The sequence below is a fragment of the Raphanus sativus genome, chromosome 4, assembly GCF_000801105.2.
Source record: "Raphanus sativus cultivar WK10039 chromosome 4, ASM80110v3, whole genome shotgun sequence".
Taxonomy (NCBI): domain Eukaryota; kingdom Viridiplantae; phylum Streptophyta; class Magnoliopsida; order Brassicales; family Brassicaceae; genus Raphanus; species Raphanus sativus.
In genome coordinates, this window is record NC_079514.1 from 1,700,824 (window position 1) to 1,716,712 (window position 15,889).

At 35.3% G+C, this 15,889-nt stretch overlaps 4 protein-coding genes across 7 annotated transcripts; 1 reads left to right on the plus strand and 3 right to left on the minus strand.

The window, feature by feature from the left end:
* Positions 1-519: 519 nt before the first annotated feature.
* On the minus strand, positions 520-3,250 carry LOC108837281 (serine/threonine-protein kinase SRK2E). The gene is made up of 10 exons (XM_057008454.1): positions 2,614-3,250; positions 2,372-2,446; positions 2,178-2,279; positions 2,049-2,102; positions 1,876-1,968; positions 1,660-1,752; positions 1,414-1,518; positions 1,215-1,313; positions 884-1,082; positions 520-817 (listed from the first exon to the last, which is right to left on the minus strand). Exons 1-10 carry the CDS (start codon positions 2,782-2,784, stop codon positions 720-722), a joined length of 1,089 nt encoding a protein of 362 aa, XP_056864434.1. The 5' UTR covers positions 2,785-3,250; the 3' UTR covers positions 520-719.
* Positions 3,251-4,301: 1,051 nt separating this feature from the next.
* On the minus strand, positions 4,302-5,909 carry LOC130494714 (uncharacterized). Of its 4 annotated transcripts, XM_057008456.1 has the most exons (6): positions 5,807-5,909; positions 5,495-5,717; positions 5,133-5,329; positions 4,958-5,056; positions 4,701-4,752; positions 4,302-4,597 (listed from the first exon to the last, which is right to left on the minus strand). In XM_057008456.1, the coding sequence occupies exons 2-6, from the start codon at positions 5,631-5,633 to the stop codon at positions 4,458-4,460; spliced, it is 627 nt and encodes a 208-aa protein (XP_056864436.1). In that variant the 5' UTR covers positions 5,634-5,717; positions 5,807-5,909; the 3' UTR covers positions 4,302-4,457. The 4 variants fall into 4 exon arrangements, with proteins under 4 accessions (XP_056864436.1, XP_056864438.1, XP_056864437.1 ...); XM_057008458.1 differs by lacking the exon at positions 5,807-5,909 and having other exon boundaries at positions 4,958-5,047; positions 5,495-5,800; XM_057008457.1 differs by lacking the exon at positions 5,807-5,909 and having other exon boundaries at positions 4,958-5,053; positions 5,495-5,800.
* Positions 5,910-9,906: 3,997 nt separating this feature from the next.
* LOC130511459 (probable protein phosphatase 2C 63) lies at positions 9,907-11,882 on the minus strand. Its single transcript, XM_057008453.1, has 4 exons — positions 11,402-11,882; positions 10,955-11,319; positions 10,386-10,622; positions 9,907-10,295 (listed from the first exon to the last, which is right to left on the minus strand). The coding sequence occupies exons 1-4, from the start codon at positions 11,661-11,663 to the stop codon at positions 10,032-10,034; spliced, it is 1,128 nt and encodes a 375-aa protein (XP_056864433.1). The 5' UTR covers positions 11,664-11,882; the 3' UTR covers positions 9,907-10,031.
* A 2,422-nt stretch (positions 11,883-14,304) lies between these two features.
* LOC108849936 (uncharacterized) lies at positions 14,305-15,435 on the plus strand. Its single transcript, XM_018623534.2, has one exon. The coding sequence runs from the start codon at positions 14,305-14,307 to the stop codon at positions 15,433-15,435; it is 1,131 nt and encodes a 376-aa protein (XP_018479036.2).
* Positions 15,436-15,889: the final 454 nt, after the last annotated feature.

Genomic DNA, 15,889 nt, shown 5'->3' on the forward strand with positions numbered 1-15,889 from the left:
AGTTGCCCCTCCCTGATACATGTAGATCTGCTCTTGATATATAGTATTTATTAAATTTGTAAAGTATTAGTTTATAGAATTTCTACTTGATAATATTGGGCAAAGATGCAGCTCATTTTAGGGTTTTACAAAGCATTAAAGCATGACAAGCATGAAATACAAAGTCATACTCATAACAAGCATCCATCCCGGACTACTAAAAGGTAATATAACCATCAATAATTTTTAAAAATATAACTAAATATTGTTTAATAATTAGAATGTCAAATAACAAATGAACAATCCAATTGGTATTAGGCTATTAGCTCATTATGTAATGAACAGAATCTATCTCTTTCTTGATTAGTGCCGTTTTTATATTCCGAGAATTATTACTTTTTGAACGGGGCATATTTTTCTTTATATTAGAAAATTAACACATGAACATTATTTTGAATGTTACAAGTTTTTGGTTCAAATTTTGGAACCAAATTAAAAATAAGAACAAGAGACATGGATCACCTTACCAGTCAGCTGAGCTAACAGAAAAGCGAAAACCATACAATAAAGAGTAACAGTACACTACTAGCGCCCATATCTTTTTTTTTTTGCATATCAACAACGGTTACAAACTGTGCCCATTGACAAAGTTGGGGAAATATCAAGAGAACTCAAATATCAATACCAAACAACACACCTTATTGTTCATTTTTTTTGTATCAGAAACCATTGAGATTACATCACATTGCATACACAATCTCTCCGCTACTATCGATGTCAAGATCATCCAAGTCGCTCTCTAGATCTTCATCCATATCATCCTCCAAATCCAAGCTTCCTGTATTGTCACATTGTTGAGAACTTGAAGAAACAAGAAAATGTTTTTGTTTTGTTTCTGTTTCACCTGTGAGATAATGGTTGAGACTCTGAGTGCCAGCAGGAGGAACAGTCGCTTCTGCAACAATCTGCATGATCTCTTCAATGCTTTGACCTGGTTGGTCTGATTCATCAAACTGGCTATTCATCACGTTATCATTCATGATATCTGCCGGTAGATTCTTGAGAAACCATTCATGGTTCCTTATCTCAGGGATTGATATCCTCTGCATGAAACCAGCCAATAGATAGCCAATTCAGCTAAACAGAACACAATATAAACATACAAAATGTAATCCAGACACTATCAACAAATGTAGCTATCAAGGTCTATAGACTTTGAAGTAGACTAGTTATACCTTTGCAGAATCAGCAACGAATATTCTGGAGATCAGATGTTGACATTCAGGAGATATGTGAACATAATCTGGAATAGCGTACTGAACATTCAAGATTCTCTGAGAAACACATTTTCAGAACAGAGCATGATGTTTAGCTATATATATAAAAAAGAGAACATTCTTAAGCTAATAAGCCATTGAGGGAAGAAAAGCTCACATGTATTGTTTTCTTGAAGTTTTTAGGCTCATCTGGATCTTCAAAAGGGTATGCACCAACAAGCATCACATACAGTGTTACCCCACAAGACCAAACATCTGCAAGCTGATGAATTATGATGCATTTGACCAATTTAAAACCAACAATTCCAGAATTGTCAAAAAATATAAATTACTCTTAAATAAAACATATTTCTTTGTATAGTATATATGATTAGTATGGAGTAGTAGTAAGAAAGTGGAGTACCTTGCCATCATATTCTTTCTTTAGTAAAACCTCTGGAGCAATATAAGCAGGGGTTCCAACAGTTGATTTTGGCTGTGAATGTAACACCGAGGACTAGAAAAAACAAACAAGAGCATGCACAACTTTAAAAAAAAAAATTGAAGACAGAATCTAACAAAATTTAAATATCATGAAATTTTATATATTTTTGTATATGTTTTGACAAAGAAAAGATACCTTGGAATATCCAAAATCACATATCTTTAGACGAGGGGCAGGGCTACCATCTAGTAACGTATTCTCGAGCTTCAAATCTCGGTGACATACTTGCTACAACATAAAAAAAACTGAATCACATGAGAGCTAGTTGATTTTCACAGAGGATGTAAAACAAAACATTTTCTCATTACCATAGCATGACAATAACTAACTCCTGAAATGAGTTGCTGGAAGAAAAACCTTGCCTACACGGTAATAACCAAACACATTCATCAATACTCGGCATATGAAGAGAAGACTTGTTTACTCAAGAAAACAACCTCGTCTTCGCTGAACCGGCCTGCATTGCAGATACGCTCAAAGAGTTCTCCTCCGGCTGCGTATTCCATAACAATAGCCAAATGAGTTGGTGTTAATATGACCTGAAATCAAACAGGAGAATTTATATAAAAAAAATATAGTTAATTTCACTTGAACTTAATAATAAGAAAGGTTAAGAGAGTTGAAGCCAAACCTCTTTGAATCTTACTATATTGGGATGTCTTAAGGACCTGTGATTAATTATCTCCCTTTTCACATTTTCATCTATCTGTAATTAATATAAACATTATACCAATTATGAAATTTTAGATACCAGAACAAAGAAATGAACAATATGTTAGAAATATTTACTAATATTAATCAACATCAATGATCAAAACCATTTCATAAACCATAACATCTCAATGAGAATAAGACAAGAACAAAACACTTTACCTTCTCACCTCGCTCGATATATTTGACAGCAACAAGCTCGTTACTCTGCTTGTCTCTCATTAACCTCGCAACTCCGAAGTTACCGGACCCAATATCTTTGACGAGCTCGTACCTATCGCTATCGTGCATGATCGGCAAATCCATCGGTCCACTCACTGCTGGTCGATCCATTCTTGTCTCTCTGCGACTTCAGTTTGTCTTAGCTTAAGATCAGATCAGGTTTTCTGGGAGATATCTAACAGAGACTCGACATTTTACATCTGAGGAAATGAGAGACTGTAACGTGGAGGAATTTAAGCCGTTGAAATTGAGAAAGAGTAGTGGGTGGCGATGATGATGATGATGATGAAAGTTATGGGTGTGTGGGAAAGAGACTTTACAGAGATTTTAAGACCCGTGAAATCTTGAACCAACAACAAGTGGGTTTCTTGAGATCCTTTTGTTCCTTTGTTTGATCGCTGTCTTTTTTCTTGATTCAGTTCAAAGACGATAACGAAGAAAGAAGAAAGAAAGCTCGTGATCTTGAGATTGGTTTCTTTCTCTATCTATCTTTCTCTATCAGCTCTCGCATGAAACAAGCTCTCTATTCTGTTTAAACCACTGGTTGAAGGAAGCCTAATACAGGAGAGAGAGAGAGAAAAAAGAGTTTTCACATTTTGTTAAATGTGATTTGTCAAAATTATGGGGGATGGTCAGAAATGACGGAAGTGCCCTACGTTCTTACAAAGAAGCGATGTCAGAGGTTCGACTTCTGACAAACAATTGCAGTTTGTTAAATTATTGATACAAATTTAAGACTTTTTAGTACTAGTTACGGATGTACACAATAAAATATGGAAAATCTTACCTTGATATTTTTGTTATCACATCACTAGAAATATTTAAGAAAATTGTAACAAAATATAACTTTAATGGTTAAAATACAATATAATTAATTTAAAATAGTTATTAAAGGATCATAAATCTTACATTTTTAATTAGTTAAAAATGAAAAATACACGTAGTAATAACATTCGAACAAAATCTTGAAAACCCGCATTATGTTTTGTTTTTTGGTTTTGGACATTCCCCAAGGTCAATCAATTGATCTAATTTTAGAAAATACTTTCCTTTCCGGTATATAAAAAGTATTTTCACATTTAAAAACGAAAAATAAAATAGAGAAGATTACTACATTTGGCGAGATATTGCTGGCTAGTTTGTCCGATCTCCACCTAAAAGTAGAAATCGATATCATCAGAGAGATTCATAGCCCATTCTCTAGATATATTATAATAGTTGTGAATGCGCCTCCACATGACGCAATATAATATAGTTACATTTTAATCATATTAAAAAATAGAGATTTCCGTGCGTAATAGACCGAATACACTCTTCTAGAGATTAACTCGTGGATGCAGTGCAGAGTCGGACACATGAACATTTTGACCTCCTTTTTATTAAAAAAAAGGTTCCTCAAAATTTTGTCTTTGCTTAAAATGAACGGCAGTTTAGAAAAGAACAAATACTTTGCCAATGTTTAGCTGACTGTGTCTAATGTGTTACAAGAGTTTGTAGCATGTGGAAAGTCATAAGAAAGGACAAATTGAAGTTGGCCATTTTGGAGGGATTCGGGAACATAAATGGAGTAGTAGACTTGCTATTGAAGCCCAACATTGGGACACATAATAACAAAGTACAAGCCCATCTTATGTCCGTGTAATTATATTTATTTATAAAAGATTGCATTTCATTTTCTTTACAGTGGTCTAAAGGCTCTTGGCTTTTCTATGATCTACCAAACCAAACCTACAACAAACAAACGCTTGCTCCTTCACATGATATAATACAATTCATTTTGAACTTTATTCTGGTTCAATTTCTGCAGCTGCAATATGCCTAACACGCTGAGCAAGACGTCTCCTCCGATATAACCCCACCACGCGCAGAATCAAGATCATTGCAATAGCAGTGTAGTCGAACACCGTCACTATTCTGAACCCTCCTGTACAAAACGGGCATGAAGTCACACAATATCAAACTAAGATTATCGGAGTTCCAAATGATTCTTGGAAAACTGGTTATAGGATTTGTGAGAGGCAACTTACCCGTTGGGATGAAGCTAAACTCTGCCGCAGTGTAAAGGGTACTCATCAACATCTGCAACACCGGAAGAAACTTAGTTTCTCGTCCTTCAATGATAGATCTGTGTAGCCTTGTTTTTGGTCATTAGTACATACAACGAATCACAACAAAGACTTAGTGGGCAGAGATAGTAACTAAACACTAAACTATAAAGAGTAAGGCGTCAGATACTGCACTATAAACAAGATTTAAACTTTAATAAAGGTAAGATGTTCTTAACTGCAAAGATGCGAACTTCATGAAAATACAAAGTGTTTGTATCTGGATCCATCATGTGCCACACCAATCTCTTTATCAGCAAAGGCAGCTCCTGCAGCTTCTGAAACATTCGAACAAAGGCGGTCTTGTTCCATTTACAGACAAGCAAGATAAAAGAATACAAAAGACGGTTATACCTGAAGAAAGCCAGTTAAACCTCCAACAAAGAGACGGTTATACCTACGGATCTTAGCAAGAACCTCCTTCACCTCTTGCTCTTGCCGCTGTTGCAAGGATGCTTCCGGTGACAGCGTGGTGATGTGTCGAACACACATAGGACACTTGCAAGGCTTAGAGACTGCAGCATAGTTCCAATACTGCAATATGCAGCTTCCTGGTAATGTAATTAATTAATCAGCGAAAGTACACTAACATATAAACTCTTGTTAATTAATGTTGTCCAAAACACACACTACGAATGGAACCCTAAATCAGTACCGAACCCTAAGCAATTCCCCCAGAGAGCTACCAAATGATATATTAAGATGAAACACTTAACCGCAATACCAATGGCCACAGTTGCCTCGACAGGGGACCGTGAAGGAGCTGAAACAGATCGGGCAACAATCATCCTCTGGAGGCGTCTCCACCGCTTCGTTCCGATCAACAATTACCTCGTCGGTTGTTGTTACATCCATTTGATTGTTTCTCTCTCTTCGTTTCGTCACTTTCTTAGAAGATTCTTTTTTTTACGAAATGAGAAAATTGAAACATCTTTTTTTCTGCACCGGATTTAAGACAGCTTATTAAAGAGGATAAACTTCGAAGATAAAATTCAAAGCGTATGTTCAGAATCAAATGACAGTTTTACCCAGGTTAGTTCCGGCAAGGCAAGGGATCTATTTAGACAGATGTTGCTGTAGTAAAGATACAAGGATGTTTTTGCCAATATAATTATCATTTTTCTAATAAACAGCCAATATAATTACTTTAACAATATTAACAAATTGTGGCAAGGCATTGTAAGAAAAACGATTTACATACATAGTATAATAGTAAACTTATGAAACAATATATTTTGATTGATTTAGAAATCCATGTATTATTTATAAATCCAAGTAAAATAACAAATTTTCAAATTCTCTCAAATTTGTATTTACAAAAATCTGGAGGGTTTTCCTCGGATTTGAATCTTTCTATTTTTAACAATGATTGAAAAACACTTTATTATTAAATCTATTATAAAATCGAATCTATTATTATATTTGTATGATTGAATAACACTTGATTAAGAATTTAATGGGTGTGTGTTATATCAATAACACCCATCATTACTCCAAAGATTAAGTTTGTAGGGATCACTATTTTAAAAATCTAAAAGCTATAAGTAATATTAAAAATAAATTCATATTTCAAAGTGTTGTATAAAGTACCGTTTACAGTTAATTATATTTAAATCTTTGGGAGATATGAAGAGTTCTTAGAATTTGGATTGTGCTATAATAAGTGCTAAATGTAACTAGATATAGGTATTCATGTATTTTTAAATGACTAACAGGTAAAATTTTAATAACTTTAAGAGGTTGTATATACGTTAAACACACAAAATAATTTAAAATAAATAATACATATATTGTAAAAAAAATACATATTAAAACATAAGCACTGAAAAAAAACATAAGTAAAAGTAAAACATAAGCAATTTTAAGCAATTTTTTTTTAAAAAATATGAAAATAAATATTTTAGATCTCAGTTTTAGTTTTTTAGATAAACATATTTTATATTTTTGTTTTCCCTCTTTTATTTCTTCTTCTTCTCCATCTCTTTCCTATGTTTACGAACAAAATTTCCCTCTTATAACTGAGCAACATGAATATGTTCATAATTTGTATCAAATATATGTGGCAACTAACGTCTCACCAGCCAGATTTAAAAGAAATTGGTTAGTAGATGTTACTATTTCTGGAATCAGTTTTTCATTTGTCCCCTTTGACTGAAGAGGAAAATCTAAACTGGTATATGAACCAGCTTAAAATCATTTATCTAAAAAAAATTAGTATAAATACAAGTCTATAAAGTAAACCGATTAGTGTGTGTGTTTTATATCAATAGCACCAATCATTACTCAAAATAGTAAATTTGTAGGGATTACTATTTTAGAAATCTAAGGCTATAAGTAAATTAAATATGAATTCATATTTCAAAGTGTTGTATAAAATATTGTTTATAGTTTATTATATTTAAATGTTTGGGAGATGTGAAGAGTATTTAAGTGTTCAATGTGCTAATTTAATTGTTAACTAAATGAAACTAGATATATGTATCCATTTAGTTTTTACATGACTGAAAGTTAAAATTTTAATAACTTAAGAGGTTGTACGTACGTTGAACACACAAAATAATTAAAAATAAAAATACATGGCAAAAAATAATCATTGACAAAAAAAAACACAAGTAAAACATAAGAAAACTTTAAGCAATTTTTTTTATAAAAGATTATGAATAAAATTTTGAAATTTCAATTTTAGAATTTTAGATAAACATATTTTATACATACATTTTTGTGAAGCGTATTTATGCAAATGGTTGACTTGTTACAACTTGTCTGAAATCTATGCAAATAGTTGATTTGTTATGAAAATAGACCATATCGAGCTGAGGGCGATATCCATATCACAACATGGTTCATGAAGATGCTTCGTGCAGAATACATTTTTTGAAAGCTATTGAAGGATCTTGTGCAGTCTTCTGAGCATAACGAGATCAAGATGGTTGAGCACAACGAGATCGAGATGGTTGAGCACAATGAGATCATCGAGAACAAAGGGATCCCGATGCAGATTCTCAGAAATGCAACAAACAACTTTGGATCCGTATATAGATGTACACTGCAAGATGGAAGGAATATTGCAGTTAAGAAGATGAATAACCCGGTTTTTGTCTGTAAAGGCCTCAACAAATTCAAATCTGAGGTCATTGTTCTAACCAGGGTTCATCACCGCAACTTAGTGTCTTTTTTATTGGTATTTCATTGAAGGAAATGACAGGGTGTTGGTCTATCAGTACATGTCCCAAGGTACATTGGGCAAACATCTCTTTCACTGGGGTGACCAAAGTTTGAGTCCACTAGCATTCACAAAAAAAGCACAAGTAAAACATAAGAAAAATTTAAGCAATTTTTTTTAAAAAAATTATGAAATAAAAATTTGAAATTTCAATTTTAGAATTTTAGATAAACATATTTTATACATACATTTTTGTGAAAGCGTATTTATGCAAATGGTTGACTTGTTACAACTTGTCTGAAACTTATGCAATTAATTGATTTGTTATGAAAATAGACCATACCCGAGCTGAAGGTGATATCCATATCACAACATGGTTCGGAAGATGCTTCGTGTGGAATACACTTTTTTGGAACCTATTGAAGGATCTTGTGCAGTCTTCTAAGCATAACGAGATCGAGATGGCTGAGCACAACGAGATCGAGATGGCTGAGCACAACGAGATCAAGATGGTTGAGCACAATGAGATCATCGAGAACAAAGCCATCCCGATGCAAATTCTCAGAGATGCAACAAACAACTTTTGAGTCAAGAATTTACTCGGAGAAGACGGGTTTGGATCTGTATATAAAGGTACACTGCAAGATGGAAGGAATATTGCAATTAAGAAGATGAACAACCCGATGGAGTAAATATCTGATGGATTTGTGACAAATAAATACTAAATGTAACTAATAAATATTTGTTTCAAAAAAAAAACTAATAAATACTAAATGTAGCTATATATAAATATTCATTTAAATTTTACATGACTTAAAGGTAAAATCTTGATAACTTTAAAAGGTTGTATATACATTAAAACACACAAAATAATTTAAAATAAACAATACATAGTAAAACATAAGCAAAATTTAAGGAATTTTTTAAAAAAATTCTGAAATAAAAAATTTAGATCTCAGTTTTAGATTTTAGATAAACATATTTTATACATATATGTTTTGTGAATGACGTACTAAAAAGATGAACTTTTGCTGTCTAAGGGTTACACGAATTCTTGATCGATAAGGGTTATGACGAATTCATGATTGTTCTTTAATAGATTATCGCAGTTCATCTTTACTCCTCCATAATTTAGATCTGATTTTAGCTGGTTCAACTTTGGTTTATGTTTTCCTCTTCAGTCAAAAGGGGGAAAATCAAAAACTTATTTCTGATATAGTAACATTGTTAGAACTACTAACAAATTTTTTTTGTTTATGTTTTATTCTATACGCTTTACGGTAACATACTCATATACACATGTCAGTTTAGCCGTAAAAGTGTTATCCTCGTTTCCCCACTAACAGATCACATTATGAGATAGTAATGCTCATATGCACATGTCAATCTAGCAGAGTAAGAGTTCAGTTCTTTCTCCAATTAACATATCACATTATCAAATATGATTTTGAGATTTTGATGAAAAATATAATTTTGCATTTTTGTGAGAAAAAAGCAATTTTGTAAATTTGGCGAAAATGTGATTTTACCAAAAAAATATGATGTTGTGGTTTTATTGTAGAAACGTGTTTTTGCAAATTTAGTAGAAAAGCATGATTTTAATTTTGTCTTCTAATGTTTGATTTGTAGGATTATTGAACACACATGTCTAAATGATTTTGGCCCATATCTTTTCGGGTAAACTCGATCTTGGGCATAACCAAATCAAAACCATATTACTGTAATTGGAACCAGGCTAACCCATACCCATAGTCATTATACCCAATTTACATCCCTAGTTGTGAGTACTGTAAACTCATCTCTCTCACTTGTTCATTCCCACGTCGTCGAGCATTAGCCAAACTCAAGCAAGGCTCAATCAATCTTCTCATAAACTCAAAACAAGTTTTCATACTTCGGTACAACAAAAGTATTGATTGTCAAAAGCAAAACTGCTTTGCCCAAAAAGAAAAGGGTAAAAGAATATACAAATCCAATTCCAATACATAAAAAGAACATACATCCATGGTAAAAGATTAAACAAATATGTAAACAAGTTTTCTTCCCTATTTTGATTTTTATCCAAAACCACCCATTTAACATAATCTGAGTCAGTATAACACATTGAGAAGCTGCCGTTGCTTAGCTTCATCTGAGCGTAGTGAGTAGATATCCGGTGGAGCTGTAATGCCTCCTTGCTGTACCAGTTTACCATTCTTCGGTTTGTGTTGATCGAGATAAACAACAACGACGCTTATGTCGTCATGGAAATGTCTTCGAACCCCTCTGGCGATTTTCTTCATATCTCCATATCTCATTTCTCTCTTCTTGGCAGCTTCCTCCAGAGCTGCTCTTACAAGCCTTCGTGCGATTCCCTGTAGACCACAGAGAGTTAGAAATCTACAAAGTAGCTAACAGAAAAAGAGATACACAATAAAGCTTTTAGTTTAGGGGGGTAAACTTACAGCTCTTGGGTGTTTGAGTACAATCTCTACGGCTGCTTCATCAGTAAGATGTTCCCAGAGACCATCTGATGCAAATATGAGAAACAAGTCCTGTGACTTAAGCTTCCTTACTATAACGGAGGGTTCAGCTGTCATCGCAGGTCTCCTCAAAGGAATAGGATTCCCATGTTGCTGGAAAACCGGATCCCTGTAAAACTCGGGTTTCTTCAAGTATACATCCCCAATTGATCTCGATACCTATAGAGAAGCACATATACAAACGATTTAGCTAAACTCATATAGTCATATACAACGAGCTCAACAACATTCATGGAAAGGTTCATCAACAACCACAAAGCATATATCTTCATAATCATGTAGAGCTCTGACTACACTGGGGAAGAAACGTTGCAGGAGCCCCTTGTGAAGGATTCCTGGAACATTACAAGCCCCCATTTATATCAAACTTAAAGTTACTCGAAAGAGAGAAGACACCATTACACTCCGTTTACGCATAGAAACACAAATCATAGATGCTAGCATACCACACAAACAAGCAAGGAAGCAAAAAAAGCTCGTAAGTAACAAACCTGAATAATGCCTTTAATCCTCCAAACTCCACGAATATACATAACAATCTGCGAATCATCAGGGTTAAGCGCCTTAACCTCCTTCCTCACCTCTTCAACAGCGACGTTATGATCAGTAGACAACCTCTCAGCTACAGCAACCCCTGAAACAACTCTCCCAAGAACCGCTCTCGAGTCCCCGAGATTCGCAACGTACAGTGTACCATCAGAGACAGCACCAAAGAGACAGCAAGTCCCCACAGTAGCCATCTGCGGTTTCGACGGTAAGGATCGTTTAACCATATGACAAAAATCCTCCTCAGTTTCTTTAAACGCTTTGCTAATCACATCCGCAGATAGTCCTCCTTCTTCTTCTTTAGCGAACTCTGCAAAATTAATGAGAAAAAAAAATCAGATTTTTGGAAGCTTTTGATATTGGAATGATGAGAAAGATGTGATTTTTTTTACTGTGGATGTAAGGGAAGAGATGTCTGTTAACGAATCTAGAAGCTTCGGGTCCGCCGTGTCCGTCGTAGACTCCGACGTAAGTGGCGGAGGAGGATGTGAAGACCTGACTCTGATCCTCTAGTCTCGAATTGGCTTGAACCACCGCGATCGAATACTCACCGCCGGCGTGCGGTCTCAGCTCCGATTGCCAGAGTAAGTTATCGCCGCTCGATCTGCTTCCTGGGCACCACCGCTCGAGAGGCCGCACTAGAGCTCGCAACATCACTTACTGTTAGGGTTTTAGCTGATTCCAAGTTCTGAGAGTAGAATTGTAACTGATTCGATTGGGAATGAGATCGAATGGTTTAGATTGGATTGAGATCGGTTTTGATTTTTCGACGAATGTTTGGGTGTGTGTTGATCTGATTGTTTGTTAGTTAGGTTTGAATGGAATGTGTGTTTGTTTGAGTTTGGTGAAACAAAACCGCGTAATGAAGATGAATATGAAAGATGACTTTGGACTCTGTCGTTTTTTATACATGTCCGTAGACTACGCGTCGTTTTCTTTATTTGCCGTGCTTTTTCAATCTTTTTTTTTTAATTTATTCAACGCGTTGTTTATTTATTTTCCACCTCCGTTTGACAATTTACACTGAATAAAACAAAGTTTTGGGCGGGCACATAAAACCATAAAACGTCATTTTTTCAATATTTTAAATAAATATCTTTCTTATAGAACAATTCAACGTGGTCCAACGAAAATATCTACTCTGACTCCTCATCAATTTTCCATCTGAAATCAACAGCTGCTACTTTAATGAATTTTAGAGAAAAAAAATATATATATATATATAGTGTTTTATTTTAGTGTAATGTATTTACATTTATATAATACACCGTCAATATTCAAAGGTTATATTTATATAAAAACATGCCTTTGTAAAACTAAATTCATGTCCAGAGTATGTAAAGATAATCGAAGTTAAATTGTGGAAGAAACTATATTAAATTCATTTGCGAGCATATGAATTGTTCAGGAGGATAAGAGATGCAAAGGCGTGTCTCATTGACTTATTTCATTACAAGTTACAGGCACTTCTATAAGTAAATTCTATTTTGAATTGTTTTGTCAACCAATTGATACTAGTAATTAGGGGTGGGCAAAATATCCGTAAATTTTGATTCGATCCGTTATTCGTTCCGATTCGATCCGAAAAATCCGAATATCCGTAACTTAACGAATCGAAGCAAATACTAAAATCCAATATCCGTCAAAGACGAAGCAAATCACAAATACTAATATTTTTAGAAACGGATATCCGATCCGATCCGTTATATACATATATATGTATACATGTTTATAAAATTATATAATATACATACTTTTATATCTTTATATAAGTTTTATAATGTTTTTATTCACTAAATTAATTATTTAGTTATTAAAAATTTCGAAAGTATGTAATTTTTTATAAAAAATAATGAAATATTATTATTTTATTTCAGATTTTCTTCTTTTTCTTTTATTTTTATTTATTTTTTTATTTTTTATTATTTTTTACGGATCGAACCGGATATCCGGAAAAATTCGGATATTCGCGGATATCCGATGTTCCGGATATCCGAAGAGTTACGGATCGGATCGGATCGAAAAATCGAATATTCGTAAGGCACGGATCGGATCACGGATATCCTTAAAATTCCGGATATCCGTTCCGTGTCCACCCCTACTAGTAATATTCGGTATATTAGTATGGAGATGTTGTGATAAGAGGTGAGTAAAGCTGTAGCCAACGTGTATCTGATATATACTTGCATGTCGGTTAAGAGAAATGGATAACTATTGGATACAATTTCTGGCTAATCTACTCATCTTAGGGTTGTATTTAGACTAATCTACATTTGGTTCATCACGTTACATTCTGTTTCCAGCATTACTATAGAATTGATCAACATATGGTGAATGTAGTTGTACTGGATTATGTCAAAAGGCTGAAAGAGAGGGTACCTTACAAGGAATTTGAGTAGCAAGAGGAAGCCCGAGGGTAAACCATCTTCTATTCGCTGATGATACACTATTCTTCTGCTCTTCATCTCCTTCCAGTTGCACCAAGCTTAAAGATATATTGTGGGAATACGAGCAAGCATCTGGACAGAAGATCAATAAGGAGAAGTTATCGATCACTTTTTCCTCCAAAACATCCACAGAATCAAAAGAAAGGGTCAAAGCACTATTGGAAATATCTAAAGAAGGAGGATCTGGAAAATATTTGGGCTTACCTGAACATTTTGGGAGAAAAAAGAAAGATCTCTTCACAGCTATAGTAGACAGAATTCGCCAACGCGCCTCCAGTCTATCTTCTCGTTTCTTATCCAGAGCAGGAAAACTCATTATGCTGAAAGTCGTCCTAACGGCCATTCCAACCTTCTCCATGTCTTGCTTCGAGCTACCTATAAGTTTATGCAAACGCATTCAATCAGCTTTACTTCGATTCTGGTGGGATGACCCTAAAGGAAAAAGGAAAATATCATGGGTTTCTTGGGATAAGATCACTAAACCAAAAGCCGGAGGAGGACTTGGTATCAGAGATATTCAACTTTTTAACCAAGCACTGCTTGCAAAACAGGCTTGGCGGATCCTCACTAAACCAGACAGTCTACTTGCTTGAATACTTCTAGGCAAATACTGCCATTCTACTTCCTTCTGAGATGCTAAAGTGCCTAGTGTGTGCTCTCACGGTTGGAGGAGTATCCTACACGGACGAGACTTACTAAAAGGTAATCTGGGTAAGGCAATAGGGAATGGAGAGACGACTAAAGTGTGGAAAGACTCGTGGATTTCCTTAGACACTAATATCAAGGTGTTTGGACCTATTCCTAACAATTGCTTAGACCTCACAGTCTCAGACCTACTCACATCAGATATGCAATGGAATCAAGACAGAATTGAGACTATCTTACCACATCTGATGAAGGAGATTCTGCTACTACAACCAAGCATGACAAAAGTGGAGGATTCTTTCATATGGCAACCACTACCATCCAGCATTTACACTACGCGCTCTGGTTACTTCTCAGCATCTATGCAGACAGCTACGCTACCAATCTCGTCAGACCCGGGAGTCTTCAACTGGGTCAGAGATGTTTGGTCTGAAGCTTGTTCACCTAAAATGAAGCTCTTCTTGTGGTCCATTATCCAGAGAGCTCTGCCGCTGGGAGAAAACCTACAGCAAAGAGGCATGATTGCAGGAGCGTTGTGTAAGAGATGTCACGAATTAGAGACGGCGATGCATACCTTTTTCCATTGCCCCTATGCTCAGGAGGTATGGCATCTCATTCCCCTCAATCGCGTAGTTCCCCTAGCTACAGATGGAACCTTCAAAGAGGTTGTTGTCGCCTTCAAGAGAGCAGTGTGTCTACCTCCAACTGGAATTACAAGCACGATCCTACCGTGGGTCTGTTGGACGATTTGGAACGCACGAAACCAACTACTCTTTGAAGGTAAAACCATCTCCCCTGCCGATACTGCAACAACAGGATTACGGTTAGCACATGAATGGACCAAAGCTCAGGATCCAGTTAGAGTAAGAAAAGGACCTATACCTCAAGGAAGAATATCGCTGAATCTCCTTATGGAAGACTCTTCGGTTACTACTTGTCGAACAGATGCGGCATGGGATGTACGCTCCAAGAGAGCTGGTATGGCATGGATCTTCACGGATTCAACGGGGACAGAAATCAATCGAGGATCGACAACACAGAACTGGGTCAAATTCCCCTTGATTGCTGAAGCTATGGCCCTCCGATCGGCTCTCCTCTCTGCAGAGACGCTAGGGCTCACAAAGCTCCGGTGTTTCTCTGACAACGCAACGCTCATCAGAGCTATTACCACCGACATGCAGGTCAAGGAAATCTTCGGTATCGTTCGCGATATCAAATGCATCTCCTCTGTTTTCGTCGAAGTTATCTTTTCGCATTTTAATCGTTCCTTGAATGTCGAAGCCGATCTTCTGGCAAAACTTTTCCTTTCCTCTTCTTTGCTTGTGGACCTGTAATGGGCTGATTCTGGGCCTGAGGCCTTTTTCTATTTTAATGAAGTATGTGTCACAAAAAAAAAGTTGGGCATTTTATTCTATTAATCACAAAGAAATTGTTTACAATTGTAATTAAGAAACTGACGTGAACGGATTATATACTGTGGGTATATCAATTAATCTTGTTTTATCATCACGTTGCAGCTTCAAGAATAAGAAAGATATTATATCTTCTAGTCAAACTCTATGTTTGTCATGTAGAACTGATCAAAATGGTGAATATGGTAGTAATGATTATTTTAAGCTAATTTCAAGTTGCATGATCTAGTTAAGAAAACTGACATGGACGGACTTGTGTGTCGATACGCTGTGGCAATTAGAAGAAATACATTGCCCCAAGCTGTTGGACTCTTTCGAAGAAGACACGTATGTTTCCATTATTTTGTTCCTTGGGTTCAACTAAAAATGGCACGTA